The sequence below is a fragment of the Diplodia seriata genome (genome assembly GCF_021436955.1).
Source record: "Diplodia seriata strain FDS-637 chromosome Unknown scaffold_6, whole genome shotgun sequence".
NCBI lineage: Eukaryota > Fungi > Ascomycota > Dothideomycetes > Botryosphaeriales > Botryosphaeriaceae > Diplodia > Diplodia seriata.
Genome location: NW_027117313.1, coordinates 2,799,226 through 2,816,130, shown reverse-complemented (window position 1 = coordinate 2,816,130; position 16,905 = coordinate 2,799,226). Strand labels below are relative to the sequence as shown.

Sequence of the window (16,905 nt, the reverse complement as noted above, 5' to 3'; positions counted from 1 at the left end):
CCTTAGACGCACGCAGCAATGTCGTTGTTTGGCAGCTCCTCGAATAATGCCAACCCATTCGGCGGCTCCTCCTTTGGCGGCAGCACACAGAACAAGTCCATGTTTGGCTCAATCACCCAGCCGCAGCCGGTAAACAAACCACTCCAATCCCCAAAACATCGTGTCTAACATGTTACACAGAGCTTGGGAAGCAGCCTTTTCGGCAACTCTACCAACCAGCAGCAGCCGCAGCAACAACAACAACAACAGCCCCAGCAACAACAAAACACCGGCTTTTTCGGCGGAAGCATGAACAAGCCTGCCACCACTGGCGCATTCGGAGTCCAACCCTCTCAGTCGACCAACAGCAACTTCTACGGTGGCTCCACCGTCTTCGGAAACCCTCTTCCCCAGGCTCAGCACCCGGGCCAGCTGAACGCCTCGACCTCGACAAATGTCTGGACCCCGCCGCCTCCAGCCCGTAAGTTCTGGCTCGTTGACGCTCCCAACCTTTCCCGCGATTCCTCTGATACTTACCGCAAGCCTTCGGCTTCATCTCTGTGCCAGACCAAAAGTCCATCCCCGAGCAGATGGCCGATCTCATCTCCAAGTGGATGCCGGAGCAGCGCGCCACGGTCTTCCAGCACTACTTCTACAACCAGGTGGACCCGCAGTACGTGCCCTACTACGTCGCGCCGGCGGACGACGACCCAAAAGCGTGGGAGGAGGCGCTCTCGAAGAAGCCCAACGAGGGCGCGATCCCGGTGCTCGGCCGCGGCTTCCGCGCGGTGGCGGGCCGGCTGGAGACGCAGGCCAAGGCGGTCGAGGCGCTGCAGACCCGGCTGCACGAGATGAACAACAGCCTGACGGAGATGCTGCAGAAGCACGACCTGGAGATCACGGTGCGCACGACCGAGGCCAAGCGCAAGCACATTGCCCTCACCAAGCGCTGCCTCGCGCTGGCGACCAAGGCGCAGATCCTGCGCAACCGCGGCTACGCCATGGACCCGCGCGAGGAGGAGCTGCGCAAGAAGCTGATGGAGCTCGAGAAGAAGGCGTTCGATCCCATGCTCAACGGCCGCCAGGAGGAGGTTTGGGCCCGCATGAGCGCCGTGAGGGCCCGCGCTAGGGAGATGCAGGAGGATCTCGAGAAGATTGGCAAGACTGCGGGCAAGCCCGAGGGCGAGCAGCTGGATGAGGAGCATGTCAAGGCGATCAGGAAGGTTGGTCTCCAATTATTTTGTCACCCGCTGCGCCCTTTCTGATTTCATTCCACTCACAATTTTGCGCAGGTTCTAGGCGATTTCGACAAGCAGCTTGCCCACCTACGCGAGGAGCTCATCCGCGTCACCAAGGAGTGGAAGGATTGGCATGAGTCGAACAAGCCGGTCTCGGGCAGTGGTAGATGATTTGCGAGGCAGTCGGCAAATTAATGCGTGGGTTTGCATTGGAGAGTGGTTCGGCATTTTGGATGGAAGGGCTCACGCCTTTTTTGCAACGAGATACCACGCAAGTGTGTTTCTACGGTGGGGAACATGATGCTATACAAAAAGACCGGGGGTATGGCAAGGCGTTTCTCAGGCGCGCATCAAGCTCGTAACCCAGGCGGTTCTTCTCAAATAATACACAGGCCGCGCTTCATGCCGAGCCCATTGAGAAAATGTACAAGTACTTGGAGATTGACCCCCTCTAAACGCCAATGCCGCAAGTGATGCCCGTGCGGGCTGTTTCATACAGTCTAGCCTTTCATTGTTCTGGTGTGTATATGACGTAGCTGTCAAGCCTTTTAGAAGAAGCGGCCGGCGTAGTCAACGGCGAAGGGAGCTACGAGGAATCGCGAGTCAGCATCGTGCGAATCAAGACGAACAGGTATTTTGGTGCTTACAGAGGTAGAGGAGGGCGCAGGTAAATAAGCTGCTGGCGAGAGTAGCGCTGGCAATCAGCTCTTGCTCACGCAGCTCTTCCTTGCTAGGCGGCGGGGGCGGTCCTGCACAATTCAGCTGACATTCGGCTTCGGGGCAGCAGTTTTGACGTTCACGGACCTCCGAACATATTTGTGGTACAAGGCGGAAATGGTGGGGGTGGTGAGCAGGTGGGTTGGGTGGATGATGATGATGTCGGAGCTTTGCGGCGAAAGCTGCTGAATGAAATCTCTCGTCGGGCCAAGTCTTGGCGCGCGACACTGGCGCGCCGCGGCTGCTCGCCCTTTCGACTTCAACAACCACCGCAACCACCCATCATCCAACACACACAAAGCCCAACGCCACCAATCCACCAAACGCTCGCTTCATCGGAAGCTTCGTGTCTGCCACCGTTTACGTCACTCCGGGTGTTTTTTCTTCCGTCACGCCAAAACTACGACGACGACCGCGCGCGGGAAAAAAAAGGAACAAACAAAACCAAGACAGCAACCACCACCGCCAGCAAAACCCCGCGAACGATGGAGGATCCGGAAATCACAAACTCGCCGCCCGACCCCAGCACGCTGCCGGAGGCGGGCCTCGACCCGGGCGAGCCGGTGCGGCCCGAGATCGACGAGGAGCACTCGACGCCGAACCCATCAACAGCAGCACCGACGCAGGACATGGAGCTGACGGAGGCGGGCCAGGGAGAGGGCGAGGCCGACGCGGAGGACAAGGGCGACAACAACGACGACCCCGCCGCCGACGCCGACGGTCCCTTGTCGGACGCGGAATCGGACCTGTCGGACCTGGACGAGGCGCAGTTCGAGGAGTTCGACCCCAACGCCGTGGCGCTCGAGGACCATCCCGCCATTGCCGTTGACGAGAGCAACGTGAATTTGATCGGTGTGCACAAGCGCAAGCGCGCGGCGGGCGACGCCGAGGCGGGCGGCGAGGGGGCCGGCGGTGGCAAGAAGAAGAAGAAGAGGGAGGGCAGGCGCGACAAGCCGAAGAAGAGTCGGAAGAGGAGGGGCGAGGACGGCGATGCGGGGGGCTTGAGCGGCGCGGAGGATGGTGGCGGTGGCGGCGCGGTGCTCGGCGAGCGCAAGTCGAGGCGCGCGCCGAGGAGCAGGCCGGAGCCGTTGGAGGAGGATTGGGAGAACTTGACGCCGAGCGAGAGGCGGAGGAAGGCGCTGGATGCGAAGATGGACGAGGCGCTGAAGGGCGGCAAGAAGAAGTCGAGGAAGCAGCAGGGCATTGTGAGTTTTTGCTGTCTTTTTTCTCTCCATGCCGGCGTGGTCGTTCGAGCTAACTGTGCGGAAAGGACCTTGAAGCCCAGGCCGATGCGGAGATTGAGGACATGCGCCGTCGCATGACGGAAGCTGCGCAAGCTGACAACGAAGGCCGTGAGCGTGGCGAGCCTGCTATCCACAAATTGAAGCTGCTTCCTGAGGTTGTGGCTCTGCTCAACCGCAACAACCTCCAGAACAACCTTGTCGATCCGGACATCAATCTCCTACAAGCCGTGCGGTTCTTCCTCGAGCCCCTCAACGACGGAAGCATGCCGGCGTACAACATCCAGCGCGAGCTCTTCACGGTGCTGGGCAAGCTCCCCATCACGAAAGACTCGCTCGTCGCCAGCGGCATCGGCAAGGTCATCAACTTCTACACCAAGAGCCCCCGAGTCGAGGGCACCATGAAGAGGCAGGCGGAGAAGCTGATCGGAGAGTGGACGCGTCCGATCCTCAAGCGGACCGACGACTACCGCAAGAAGGAGGTCGCCGAAGCCCACTACGATCCCATGTACGTTCCGTTCCGGCCCTTTTATTCCTTCCTTCCTTCCCCCCAACGGCTTCAATCAAACAAAGAAGGGCAAAGACAGACAACTGACACTACTACTACTACTTACAGGCGCCTCCCCGACCGCACCGCCGCATCCAAGGCGGCCGCCTCGCAGCAAGCAGCCGCCGAACGCCGCGCAAAGGCGCTGGCGCCCCCGAGCTTCATGAACCGCGCCCGCCAGGAGGGCCAGCTGCGCACGTACACGGTCGCGCCCCGCAGCAACGTCGTCGCCAACGCGGCCCCCGTCAAGAGCGTCAGCCAGACGGACGCCGCACGCCGCCTCAAGCTGGGCCGCGCCGGCGGCAAGCGTGGCGGTGGTGGCTGAGCGGTTTGGTTGGTTGTGTGTATTTGAGCACCAATTCGATTTTTACGTCTTTCTGGACGATTTTTTTCTTTTTCCGTGGAGCTGTGGGGGCAATCGAGGCGTCTTCATTTCTTCTTGCAGCAGGGGGGTTTGCTGCATCTTTCGGGGATTGAATGGGATGGGATGGGATGGGGATGGGGAACTACTGGAGACTATTCGACGTGTTTATGTCTCGGGAAAAAGCGGTTTTCGAACGAACCACACATTCCGGTGGTTGGAGGCGGGGGGCGAGTAGGGTAGGCGAGTGCCGTCTCCCGATCTTTTTTTTTTTCTCCTCGATCATCTTTCTTCCCCTCCCCCTTTTCTTGGGAGCGTCGGTTGGTCGGTCTCTCTCTCATTCTCGCGCCCCGCCCACCACTACCCTCGAAGATATTTCATTGGCGTTGTCGTTTCACCCCAAGTCCCGAATCCCGGATCCCCCGAGCACTATCCCCGGTCGAAGAGAATAAGGTCACAACAAAGAGGTAGGTGGTTTAAACGGAACAAGAAAAAGAAAATCGATACCTTGTAATATATCATACTTTGGATAGCTTTGATTTGGTTTGCTGGGCTATCATTGTTGGCATTTGGGGGTGGGGGACGGGGGAAGAAAAGTACGTACGTACGTACAAGGACAAGCAAGCCCCGACGCGAGGAGGTGGTTGGGGGGGTTTCATGAGGTAGTAGGGGCGATTGGCAGTCACGAATGAAGATTTTTCTACATCTACCTATCTACCTACCTACCTATCGACCTATCGCCGACCGAAACATAACATTTACCTTTTTTTTTCTTCCCCACGCTTTCTTCCTCCTGAGCATCGTGGCCTTTTTCCCGAACCTTGGCTACCTTGCTTTTTGCCCCGCTTTCGCGATTCCCGAGAGAGCAGCCGGGATGGGTGGGAACAATACACAAGATCCCGGCAGGTATGGTACGGGGCGGGGCGGCGCCGCGGCGTGAGGAAAGAAGAAGAAGAAGAAGCAGAAGAAGAAAAAGAAGAAAATGCAATGCCATGCCATGCCATGCCATGCAAATGCAAGCGCCACGAAAAAAAAAAAAAAAAAAAGCCGCCCCCATCCGGTAGACGAAGCAAGGGAGAAGGTTAGAGTGGGTGCCGCGTGGGCATCATCATCGTGGAATGCATGTCAGCGAGCGCCATGGGAATGTGGATTTGCTTGGTTCATGCATGCAATGCATGCGGGGACCGGGGGCATCCGATGGATGGTGGATGCACGCATGCGGTCGGGAGTGGCTTGCCGGGGGGGTTGGTTGGTTTTGGTGGTGGTGGTTCTTTTCTTCTTCTTCTTCTTGTTGTTGTTGTTGTGGCTTGTTGTGTGTGGCTTTGCGTTGCTTTTTGTTGTTTTGCCTTTTATCTGGGGGGTTGAGGCTGAATTGGGAGAGTGAGAGGGAAGAAAGAGTACGATGGGGAGGGATGGTGGCGGTCGGAGACTCGTGGGTATTCGAGCTCTCCCGAGTAGAGGTGGTGATGGTGGCGGCGGCGGGAATGCTCTAGGGAGTTGGTTGCTTTTGCGGGATGATGGGAGAGTACGTACATAGGGGGATTATTGCGATTTTCTACGGTTTCCCTTGATGGTTTCGGAGGCGTTCGCCGTGGACTGGATGGTTCCTTCTTTGAATCTGAATCTGAATCTGAATCTGAATCCGAGCCCCCCAGGCAGAGCTTATGACGTCAATATGCACCTGTCAGTTGCAGGTTCATTGTATAGACGACGAGCCCGCATGGGATTGTCTTTCCTCGGGTGCCGTTGCCGATGCTCTGCTCCTCATATCGGCCCGCCATTGGTTGGATCGAGTACAAGACCATGATCAGATGGACAGTCTGAAAGCAGCGGCAGTATGCAAGTCTGTATGTCCCTAGCCGATTGGTGGGTAGTTCCGGGGGAGCTGAGGGAATGGATAGTCGCGTTGTCTGCGCGTTGCCGACGGATCAGGGGCGAGGGAAAGATGTCATTGTAGATGTTGCCCACTCTACCGACTCTGGTCTTGTGGAGGAGTGCAGAGCTTTTCTTTCTATGATACAGCCCCCTCTCGCAGCCGATGGCTAGCGCGAAGAATAGCAGAACATGGCGTAACTATGCCCCAGCTCGTTCTTAGGAAAAAAAAAAAAACCAATACGTAGGTAGTTGAAGCCATTATCCGGACGTGTATGTAGAGTTTTTAATTCGACATTCTCGTCCGGACGATAGCTTCAACTACGCATGACATGAGCAAAAAACAGATCCACGCTAGCCATCGGCTGCACGAAGGAGCTGTACGCATATTTCGTTCTGATTGGAAGTGGTCATACTCGTGCATTGCGAGGGGAGGTGACTCACAACCACCCCAACAGACCGACTCCACACAGGCGTGACTATACACCTATACATACACGGTGAACTCCGTCTTGTAATCGATCACGGCCCTGTTTTTCGTATACGCTGTTCGCACGTAAACGCACATGCCCTGCCTCGGAGTGAGACAAAAAGGCTGTGTGCGAAGCTCAGACAGCAGTCCAGACCACATGGAACCACCAAAAGGCATTCATCCTCTCCAACTTGTTCCCAAGAGACGCTCCACCCTTCACCGTTTGGGCAGCGCAAACCAACGCGAAGGTGTTCGTGGTACTCTCTCTTTCTCTCAACATTCAGATTGTCGCTCCGATTTCCTAGTAGGTAGATTGCAACACACTCCCGTGGAACCCGCCTACAAGGGTATGTAGGGTCCAATGTAACCCCGGGACGCGGCCTCCAATAAGGACCCCGGGAAGAAAACTGGACGAATGACGGACAATCTCACCACGCGCACATACAAGTACCTCGGTCTGATTGAGTCGGACCCCTGTCCGCAACCGTTGCATGTTTGTTTCAGGATATCCTTGGGACCCGCCCCAGCACGCCCAATTTCCGGGTAATTCGAGCGTGGTCAATTATTATTAGGCCAGCCAAGCGGACGAAAAAGCACGGGGGAGGGAGGCGGGACCAAACCATGGAAATGACGGGTTTGTCTGCCGTTTCGGCATTTGGAATCATGGTTGACGGGCGGGTCTAGCCGGCTAGCCTCGTCCACTGTTGCCGTTGGACGGAGGAGTAGGTGTGCACAGCCACGACAAGGATGCATGAGTTGCGTCGGGCTGTGAGAGGTGGAGGTGGTTTTTTACAGATTATTGGGGCGGGAGGCAGCAGCGGAAGCAGCCAACGCAAAGCCGCCGGTCAGCAAAGATGAGTCGAATGGATTGATTGGGCTGACGAGCTGGTTGGCTGGGTGGCTGTCCGGCCTGGCTGGCCGCCGGGGCTGGACCACCGGTTTGTTGGAGCCTGCGATCCTACAAGGCTTTTCTTGACGAAGACGAGGAGCATGGTGGTGGGACGGCGGACAAGGCAGCCGCCAAGCGCTTCTCTCTCTGGGCAAAAGGCGAAAGTGCAAAGTGCAGCAACTTTCGTCAGAGCACCTGGTCGAATGCGAAACCCTGAACCTGCAACTGGGAGAGCCTTGACCTTGAAGTGGAAGTGAGTGAGCCCCGAACAGGGCAAAGCGGGCAGCTTTTGCCCCTCGGTTTCCAGGAATGCTCCCCTACCCGCCATGCACGAAGCCGTCAACTACCACCTACCACTGAGAAAAAAACCTGCTTCGAGCCGTCCCACCCCCTCGAGCCCTCTCACCATCTTCTTGGCCCCAGCGTCCCGGATCCATACGTACATACGTGAGCGCGCACATCCTTTTGACGTGCGCGCGCGCATCGCATGCAAGCAGCAACATCTATAAGCACGGCGAGACAGGGGCGAGGTGGAGCGGCACGCAGACGCACGGCATATGCAGGCCTGCACACCACGCTTCATCTGGCCCCCCCTTCCCAAGCTGCTGCGGGTGCAAGCATGGATATGCACTGTTTGTGGCATCCCCACCCTAACCGCAACCGCGGTTCCTGGCTAGAGGAAACGCTTGAGAGAGCCGATCTAGAGCCCGCGTCTGCATGCGCATCTATGTATGCGCGCGCCGTGGATGGGTTCGAGAGGTGTGCGGCCACACGCCGCTGTACCACCACGCTCTTGCTCGTTTAAACTCACGCCGTGCGTCGGGCCCCCGTTGCATACTAATTGTTTTGTGATCCGCGCGGGAAGCTGTGTATTCAGTGTCGACATAGGGCCGGAACATGGAGAACTGCGGATGATCGGTAGTGGTTATTGCGGACAGAACCGACGGTAGACGCGCAAACACTTATTCCGCTTGATCCGGGTGAGAGATGTCATAAGCGCGGATAGTGTGGAGATGAAACTTTTGACCTGCATTTGCGATCTGTCGAGTGCATCTGAGAAGTCAATCTGGCCCTTATCTCGATCTGCTCTGCAGTGTGCCGCAGTCAAAAGGCGCGGATGCTGGAAAACCTAGTCAGCTGCGCAGTCAATGCAGGTGGCCGCAGGTAAGCAACGAAATCCCGGGTTTGCTTTGGCGATGGAGATGAGATGAAGACGAGGCAGCTGATGGTTGACCAGTGGCACCGGCTGCCCCAGATCTGGTGAAGCAGATAACGGCAGCAGACGACCATCTGTCTAAGACAAGCAGAAGAACATGGCTTGCCCGCTTAAGCAATGACCACGGGGCGTTGAGACTGTCCTCTGCCGCAGGCTACAACATGCAGGTGTCCGGGGAACGTTGTGGGGATGCGGAGGGAGCCGTTGGAGAGACACTCGTGCGCATTCACGACCCAGAGGTGTGCTTAATGTACGCGATTTTATCGTCAATTGATCGACCTACCTACAGCCACCGTCTCGCACTAGACGAAGGTGCGAGAGGTACAAGACCCGGCAACCGGGTCTGCGGGGAGACGGATGACTGAAAAAGGCTTTTGCCGCTGCAGGAGGTTGTGGGGGATTACGTTGCCCAAAGGCAGAGCTGCGCAGATGACCGGATAGCAGATAGGGTTTGCGGGAGGCCCGGATTCCCATGCAGGAGAAGGCCTGCAGTGCAACGCATGTTGTGTGAGATGGAGACACCACAACACGAGACTCGTTAACGGCGTGCAGAGGCAATACGGCCTCACTGAACGGCCGCTTCGGAGCCGGGACGACTGGGCGGCCCATGGCTCCGAGTGGCGTAAATCCGTGAGAAGAAAATGGCGGACGGTGGAAAAGGCTATTACGTAGACTCACCGTGAAAATTTTTCACTGAATCATCAGAGCTCCCGGACGAGTCGAATGTTGGGCCAGCCAGACAGCGAGAGAGGCGCTGAAGAGCCCAACTCGTCCGCATCTCGTCGCGGACGTCTGTGCCGCGCTGGTGGCGACTGGCCGTCACAGATCGTCGGCCGGAGGCTAGAGGCTGTTCCCTGAGGCTGCAGCGGGAGAGCAACGGGAGCGCATCGATAGCGCAGAACCGCGCCCGCGGCCCCACAGCGCGCCAAACTCAGGCCTCCTGTCGCTTAAGCCTCGTTGTGCCCTTGCGAATCTTATTATGACGTGCATTGGTGTGGTGTCGCGACCGCTGCAGTCCTGCTGCGCCGACCTCAGGTGTTGACTTTTCAACCACCTGCTGTCGCCCCCCGCCTGGAGGCTGCACAGGCCATCATCTGAAAGGGCCCTGGTGTGTCTGCGACCGACGGTCTTGCGAGGAGGCCCGGTAACCGCACTCTCGAGGACGGCCAGGACGATAAGTGCTGAAACAAAATGTCTTGAAGGGCGGCGTGTGTGCTCCAATTGCATCCCGGGAGTCCAGATCGAGGTCGCAGTAACGGCCGACCGTCGTGAATCCGTGGTGCTGCGCAGAGAATCTGCAGCGCGCGAGCCGGGAAGACGCGTAGACGCACCATGTGGCTGCAGATATCACGAGCCGCGCTGTGTGCTCCCAGCCGCCGAACGGCTGCGCGCGCCGCACACCCAGCTCGCAACACGAACACCTTCTGAAACCGCGGTCCCGTAGAGGAGGGTTGGGGATAGCAAGGACGCGGACTGGACGGAAGTTTTGAGACACGACCAGCCCGTTCGGACAGAAACGGCAGCAAGGGAAAAGCGGCGCTGGAGCCGACGCAGCCGCGCGCAATTGACGAACAGGAAGAATGGACGCAGATGCCGAATGATACCTGACAGTGATCATCTGCACGACGGTCGCGAACGCCCGCTGATAGAGAAGGTGTAGAGCGACCCCGCCTAATAAGCCGCAGCACGCGCGAAGTGAGCATGCAGGGTCCCATGGATCGTCTCTGCAGGGCCTTTGGGTGACAGCCAAAGGTAGCGCGCCTGGGCGGCGGAGCCTATCACCGGCAGCTTATCTGCCCATCCAAGGGATCGGCCCCCTCAACAGGCTGGTGGCTTCGCGCTGGGCCAGATGGGATGCGACGGCGGGCCGGAGCACGTCGATCGATGGCGTGCATGGCGGCCGCCCAAGCCGCCCGTCGCGCAGCAATTGCAAGGGCAACGACGCGGCGTGACTGCCTGTAGCGGAGTGGGATGGTGCGGAGGAGGCAGGCGGGTGGCAGGGATCGCGGACTGATGAGCGGTGTGGGGGAGCGCGGGTAGATGACCTCGAGATAGGAGCCGCTTGCCGGGTAGCGCTGGTGGGCTCTCTGATCATGCGCGCGCTGGCGGTGTGGTGGAGTCGGGCGCGAGCGGGAGCCGTCGCTCTCAGGTCGCGATCGAGGTCGCTGTGATGGAGCGAAGTGCGCGCTTCTGCGTAGTCAGCGGTGTTGGAGGCTGCTGGCGACGGAGCGCGGCGGTGCTGACGGGCTCAGCCCGATGATGCTGGTGAGGGGTCGGTGGCCCGCGGCACCTGGGCCCTGTGCGCTCCACAATAGAAGCGATAGCGATAAGGATGGCATTTCAACCACCACCCCGCCCTCGATTGCGCCGCGAGGGTGTGCGTGCCGGGCTGTCAGGTGCGGGCGCTGTCTCAGGCGCTTTCACATGCGCGCGCCGCCGTGTCCACGAGAGCACCCCCCGGCCCCCCCAGATACGGAGCGGTCTGGCTAGCGGCCGTCAGATGGCAGCCTTCGCGCCGCCTATGATGCAATTGACCAAGCAGCCTCGCGCGCGCGCCGGCCAGGGACGCGCCAGGCCCACGGCCCAAGGCCCCAGTCCGCCGCGTGGCTGGTGGCGGCGCCGTCGGGATGCAGGAGGGCGAGGTGTCACCAGATCAGCCATTATTGGAGCTGCGCTGACGATGGAGATTGGAGATAGCGGCGCCGACCGGGGGGCGAGCGCAGCGGACTTACTGTCGACTGACAGCCCCCGCCGGGCGGTCGTCGGGCGGGCGTGCTAGACATTGCGCGATGTGGGCTCGTCAATGGCTGCCCTGCGGCGCGATATCCGACGCAAAGCGGGTGCAGCAGGCATTGACGTTGCGCGCGGCGGACTGAGCGCGGCGGGCGCCGTGTCGCCGCTTGCCTGCTTGCTTGCTTTGTCCTGCGACACGTGTACGGGAGCAGGCACTGCCAGCGCCGGACAATGGGCGTCTCGTCGAGCAGCGCTGCGTCACCGCAGCCAACAATGGCGCTTGGCTCCCCCCACCTCAGTGCGCGCGCAAATGCGAGCCTGCCAGCAGCAGCAGGCGCGATATGCGTAGCACCTACTCGCCCGGCGACGGGCTGGCGCTTGGCCGCGATAGGCATGGCGCCGAACCCTGGGCCTGACTCATTCGCGCTCACTGCGAACCTCCCATCACCTGCTCCAAACGCCGCCCGCAAGAGCACGCCAGGTATCCAGACCTGCGCGGCGCAGAAGCCGCCAGCAGCATGTCCCCAGCACCAGGCCGCCCTATCAGCGCCGGCCCAGCGCCCAACGCACTGCCACACCTCCGGCGCTTCTCTCCTGTTCGCCCGCCTTCCTGTATCATGCTGACGAATGGCCAGCCCGCTCACCTCAGGCCGCTGAGAAGCGCGCGAGTGTGCCTGATGATACTCGGAGCTAACCAGCCCTGCCAGCAACTGACACCTGCGATCTGCCGCCTTGTCGCAGCCCGCCCTTGCGGCGCCCGCCCACCAGGCTCTTTGTCCCATTGTGCGAGCCCGCGCTCCGCCTGATTAGAAACCAGTCATCTGCCCTCTCACTCACCCTGCTCCCAGACACAGCCCTCTTTGGTCGTGGTTCATAAAGCACGCCTTTGTCCGCGCCCCACGGCGCCCCAAAGGTCCCCCATTTCCGAACCACGGTTCTCGCCCGGCAGTCCCAGTCGCTACGGCCAGCTGCCCTCACACTGCGCGCCCGACTGCCCCAGGCAATAAATTCCAGTTCTGCCTGCTGTGCCAATCTGACCGGCGCAACGCCCCCCAGTGCACTGCCATTGGCTGCTCCGCGCTTGTCACGTCTTACGCTCAGACTCGCATCTATTCATAAAGCAGCCTATTGTCCGCCTCGCCACCCCAGCCCGACCGCTGCCAGAACAACGCAACACACTCGACACCTCAGCGCAATCCTTCCAGCACCTTCCCCTGCAGCCTAGGCTGCCTCTTAAACCGGCGAACGCCCCCAATTCTCCCCCTCGCCCCCCAATCCCACTCTTGCACGCGACAATGGCTTCGCAACACACGACAGCAACCCCCTCCAAGCCCGACCAACGCTTCTCTGTCTCTTCCCTGCTCTCGCCGCCGGAGATGAAGCGCTCCGAGAGCTTTTCCAAGTCGCCCGCCGACTGCGCAATGGATGCGACGCCCGCGCCCGCGCTCGACTGCACCATCAACCGCCTCACCGTCAACTCTCTAGGCAGCAACATCCGGAGCTCCGCAAAGGGGCTGCCTCCCTCCCCGCCTGTTTCGCCCTTCGACAATCTCCACAAGGAGGACTCGCAGTGCTCGGTGGAGGAGGATACGAGCAGGGACCCGCCTCTGTTCCCGGCGTGGAGCGGTGACAAGATCGGCGCGACAACCGCGCCCCTGTTCCCTAGCGTTGGAACGACTCCTGAGCAAGAGGCTCTCATCTCAAGGCACATTGCCGAATCCAGACTGAGCAATGTCTACGACCGACCGACCCGCGAGGAGTACCAATTGGCCATCGCCTGCAAGTCAATTGCCGTCAGCCAGTGGCGCAAGAACCCCGTCCAGTGGATGCGCAACGAGCGCGCAACCTGGAGCATGTACGGCCCCAAGAAGTCGACTCAGCGTTCGCATCTGCGGGCATTGGCCCCCGCTCCCGCCGGCGTCCGCAAGACCAAGCCGGCCGCCCCCAGACTGCCTCGCGCACCCCGGGTTACGAAGCGCACTCCCAAGGCTGCGCTGCTTGAGTCATTCGACGCAAAGCCCCCGACCCCCAAGGCACCCAAGGTCCAGGCGTCGCGAGATGACGTCGACTTCCACAAGATCCCCAATTATGCGCCACCCCTGGAGACGCTTCCCGAAGACGGCAGGAAAGCTTTGAAGGCGGAATGGAAGGGTCAGCCCCTTGACCTATCCGCCGATCCCGACCGGGGTGAACTCCACCCCTCCGAGCTTAATGTCGCTTCCACGCTCCGCCTCACGTGCGCAACCTACCTTTACAACAAGCGACGCATCTTCCAGGCTCGCGTTCGCGCTCTCCTTAGGGGCGAGGACTTCAACAAGACCAAGGCCCAGCAGGCCTGCAAGATCGACGTCAACAAGGCCAGCAAGCTGTGGGCCGCCTACGAGAAGATTGGCTGGTTCAAGCCCATTTACTTCCAGCAGCATCTCGACAACTTCAACGACTGGGAGAACTAGATGCTTGATGCTTGCGTCGATTCGCGGGCGGATCGATCACCATGTGAAACACTTGGTCATTCAGCCTCATCGTCACCAGCCTTCGCTGCGGACCTAGGTCCGTTCGCGACTGCGGGGCTTGTCGCGACTGCATTGTCGTCTTGCGCGATGTTTCGCCATATAGTCTCTCTCATCATCTCCTATCGTTTCGTCCCGTACACTTATTGCATCGCGATCCCCTGATTGGGTCTCTCGGTTACATGGGCATTGGCCGGCGGAATTGGCGTTAGTTTCGGTTTTTCGGATTATGGCTCCATCGCATGTTGATGTGAAGCTGGAGCAACCCCTCGCATTCACATCTCTGGGTCACGAACACAGCATCTCACGACACAGGCGTTCTTTTGGGGTTTGGGGTTTTTGTTTTTGGGTATCGCTCAACGCCGTCCTCGCCGCCGAGCTTGAGGTTCGGCTGTTCTCTCCCTTTGTTCAGTCATCTGTTCCGTATTTCGGTTCCCCGGCGCACTCCATCATCGTCATCGGCACTTACACTCTGATACCCCCACTACTCATACAGTAGCAGCACCCAGCATGTAGCTCGTCTTGTTTCATTGATTCCGGCCTCAACCAGCGTTCGGGATGGGTTAGCGAAGATTGATTGGGGGTCATCAAAGAAGCACTTTGAACGCCCATAGGCGGCAGTAGGAAATCGATCTTAGACATTCACCTTGTTGGCATCACCCTGAACACAGTGATCTGCACTTTTGCGTAACAAACAAAGACAGAAGGCCTGTCCATACATCACTATGGATCGGTGGACCGGGCTCGTCTGGGGTATATCTCGTGTCATCAGTGTGCCTTCTTAACGTCCAACTAGCTAGGAAGTATCGTCTTTAATCCATCATCATCGTCATCACTCTCCAGAAAAGTAGCAATGTCCGTCACACATTCACACCGCGCCGCCGTAGTCACGATAGGACCGGTGTCCAGGGGACCGTACCACCACCACCACCACCACCACCACCACCACCAGTCAACTTACCAGCAAAGGTTGGCTTCTTTGCAGCTATCCTCGCTCGAAGCAGCCACGGTCTACTCCGTCCCGCGACAAGCATCTCCTCATCCCAACCGCGCACAGTTGTCGTCAACATCGTCGCCAACTTCGAAGAGAGCGGTGGTGGCGGCAGCATCCGGAAGAGAAATACCCGCCACGACTCCTCCTCCTCCTCACATGGCTTCGTCGTTGTCGTCGTCGTCGTCGACGACTCAGCCGCAATATTTGCCGCCACCGCCGCCGCCGCCGCCACCAGCACCACCCCTACCACCACCACCAACACAGCCTCCACCTTCAATACGAACACGTGCCAATTCCATGGCCGCCGCGTTCGCCGCCCTCCCCACGAACCCGCCACCCGCTTTATTCACCGCCGCAACGACGACGACGACGACGACGACGGTTGCTGCGGCGACGACGGCTGTTGCCAAACCCGTCACAACAACACCGTCGTCCCCCTCCCCCTCCCCCTCCCCTCCTCCCTCGGCGCTACGAACCCCGACGCAGACACGTGTCTCGAGCCCGCAACCAGCACCACCACCACCACCACCACCACCACCGGCAGAGCCAACACCAGGCAGACCGGGGCCGCCGGTCCCACGGCGCGGCGGGCCAGAACGTAGTAGCCGGCGCACGGCATCCTCCTCATCGTCGCTCTCGTCGACAACCTCATCCTCCTCAACCTCGTCAACATACTCCTCGCCGCCCTCGTCCCCGTCCTCCCCCTCTTCCTCGTCGTCCTCTTCCTCGTCGTCGTCCTCCTCCTCCAGCGACAGCACCAGCAGCACCATCACCGTGCTCCAGCGCAACCACCCCGCCCCTTCCACCTGGCGCCCCACGCCCGCCTCCTCCGAGCCATTCCTCCCCTTCCTAACCCCATCATCGCCATTACCACCACCGTCGCAACCACCACGCCCCCTCCTCCTCCTCCCGCCCCCGCCACCATCACCGCTACCACCACCATCATCCCTCCCTCCCCCCGGGCAACGGCAGGCGCAACCACCCGGCGCAGCAGCCATGGTGATGGTAGCGCTGCAGCGGCGCATGAGCGCGAGCGCGGCGTACCGCGTGCAGTGCGCGGCGTGCGGGCGGTGCCGGCCGGACCGCGGCCGGTTCTGCTGCAGTTGGCCGCCGGTGCATCTGGTCCTGTTTGGCGGCGCGGAGCTGGGGGGCGGGGGCGGGGGCGGGGGCGGGGCGGGGAGGAGGGAGAGGAGGAGGGGGCCGGGGGGGTGGGGACTCAGTTGAGTTGATTTGAGTTTTTTGGTTGGTGTGGTGGGGGGTTGATGATGGGTGGATGGGAGGGGATGGGATGGATGGGAGGTGATGGTGGGTGGATGGGTGGATGGGAGGACGGGGGGAGGATTGTACGGATGGGACTGGAGGGAGGGAGGGGAGAAATAAAGCGCAGGAGCGAGTGAGCGGGGGGAGGGGTTTTGTTTTGCGGGATTAAGTGTGTACGATGCATTGAGGAGGGGCATATCTTGAGGCAGTAATAGAGATATGGACTAAGATTTACATGTTGAAAAGGGAATTGTGTTTGACCTAGCTTTGTCTTGGTCCGGAGCGTCGGGTGTTGAAGTGCGGAAAGTTGGGAAGCGATTCGGATGTACATATATTAGGCAGGCAGCGCCTTAATCGCGGAGCAAGCAATAACATTGCCTCTCACACATTCCGGTGGCAATGGCAGCGGCGAGTCGGTGATGTGCTTTGTTGAGCGTGCGGATGGAATAGTGTTCGTTCAGATTGAGTTGTATCGAGGGCAACGCCGGTGGGACGCGTCGGATTGACAAGTGGGTCTCCTGCCGAGCCAGGGCTGAGATGAAGACGGAGGTCCGGCCTTGGCAACGGTTATGGTTGTACTGAGGGCTCCAGAAGGTAGCGGCGGCACAATTCGGGCATTGGGACGGCGTGGCAGCGGCATTGGGGCCAGCAGTTGGAGCGGATGGTGGTTGGCTCTGAGTTCTGGGTGCTGCGGCGACGATCGGAGGTCGCGGATCCTGGGGGGCTGAGGCGTCAGGCGCGCCAAGGCCTCCTAGAATAGCGACCGTCCTGCGAGCATCGTCCGCGCCTCCATCCACGCCTGCAACAAACACCTCGCCGCCCAGCAGCCGACTCCCCGCGCCCATCGGATGCTCCTGTCGCAAAGGAGCACGAGCG

At 59.9% G+C, this 16,905-nt stretch overlaps 4 protein-coding genes across 4 annotated transcripts; 3 read left to right on the top strand and 1 right to left on the bottom strand.

Moving 5' to 3' along the window:
- Window positions 1–18: 18 nt before the first annotated feature.
- On the top strand, window positions 19–1,388 carry NUP57 (Nucleoporin nup57; the record flags this gene model as incomplete). The annotated part of the gene is made up of 4 exons (XM_066778144.1): window positions 19–129; window positions 181–460; window positions 523–1,202; window positions 1,272–1,388. 4 exons carry the CDS (start codon window positions 19–21, stop codon window positions 1,386–1,388), a joined length of 1,188 nt encoding a protein of 395 aa, XP_066632239.1.
- A 1,031-nt stretch (window positions 1,389–2,419) lies between these two features.
- IWS1 (Transcription factor iws1) lies at window positions 2,420–4,047 on the top strand (the record flags this gene model as incomplete). Its single annotated transcript, XM_066778143.1, has 3 exons — window positions 2,420–3,139; window positions 3,205–3,683; window positions 3,792–4,047. The coding sequence occupies 3 exons, from the start codon at window positions 2,420–2,422 to the stop codon at window positions 4,045–4,047; spliced, it is 1,455 nt and encodes a 484-aa protein (XP_066632238.1).
- Window positions 4,048–12,560: 8,513 nt separating this feature from the next.
- Window positions 12,561–13,718, top strand: SLS55_006713 (uncharacterized protein; the record flags this gene model as incomplete). Its single annotated transcript, XM_066778142.1, has 1 exon — window positions 12,561–13,718. One exon carries the CDS (start codon window positions 12,561–12,563, stop codon window positions 13,716–13,718), a length of 1,158 nt encoding a protein of 385 aa, XP_066632237.1.
- Window positions 13,719–15,115: 1,397 nt separating this feature from the next.
- SLS55_006712 (uncharacterized protein) lies at window positions 15,116–15,539 on the bottom strand (the record flags this gene model as incomplete). The annotated part of the gene is made up of 2 exons (XM_066778141.1): window positions 15,116–15,169; window positions 15,384–15,539. The coding sequence occupies 2 exons, from the start codon at window positions 15,537–15,539 to the stop codon at window positions 15,116–15,118; spliced, it is 210 nt and encodes a 69-aa protein (XP_066632236.1).
- Between the last annotated feature and the right edge of the window lie 1,366 nt (window positions 15,540–16,905).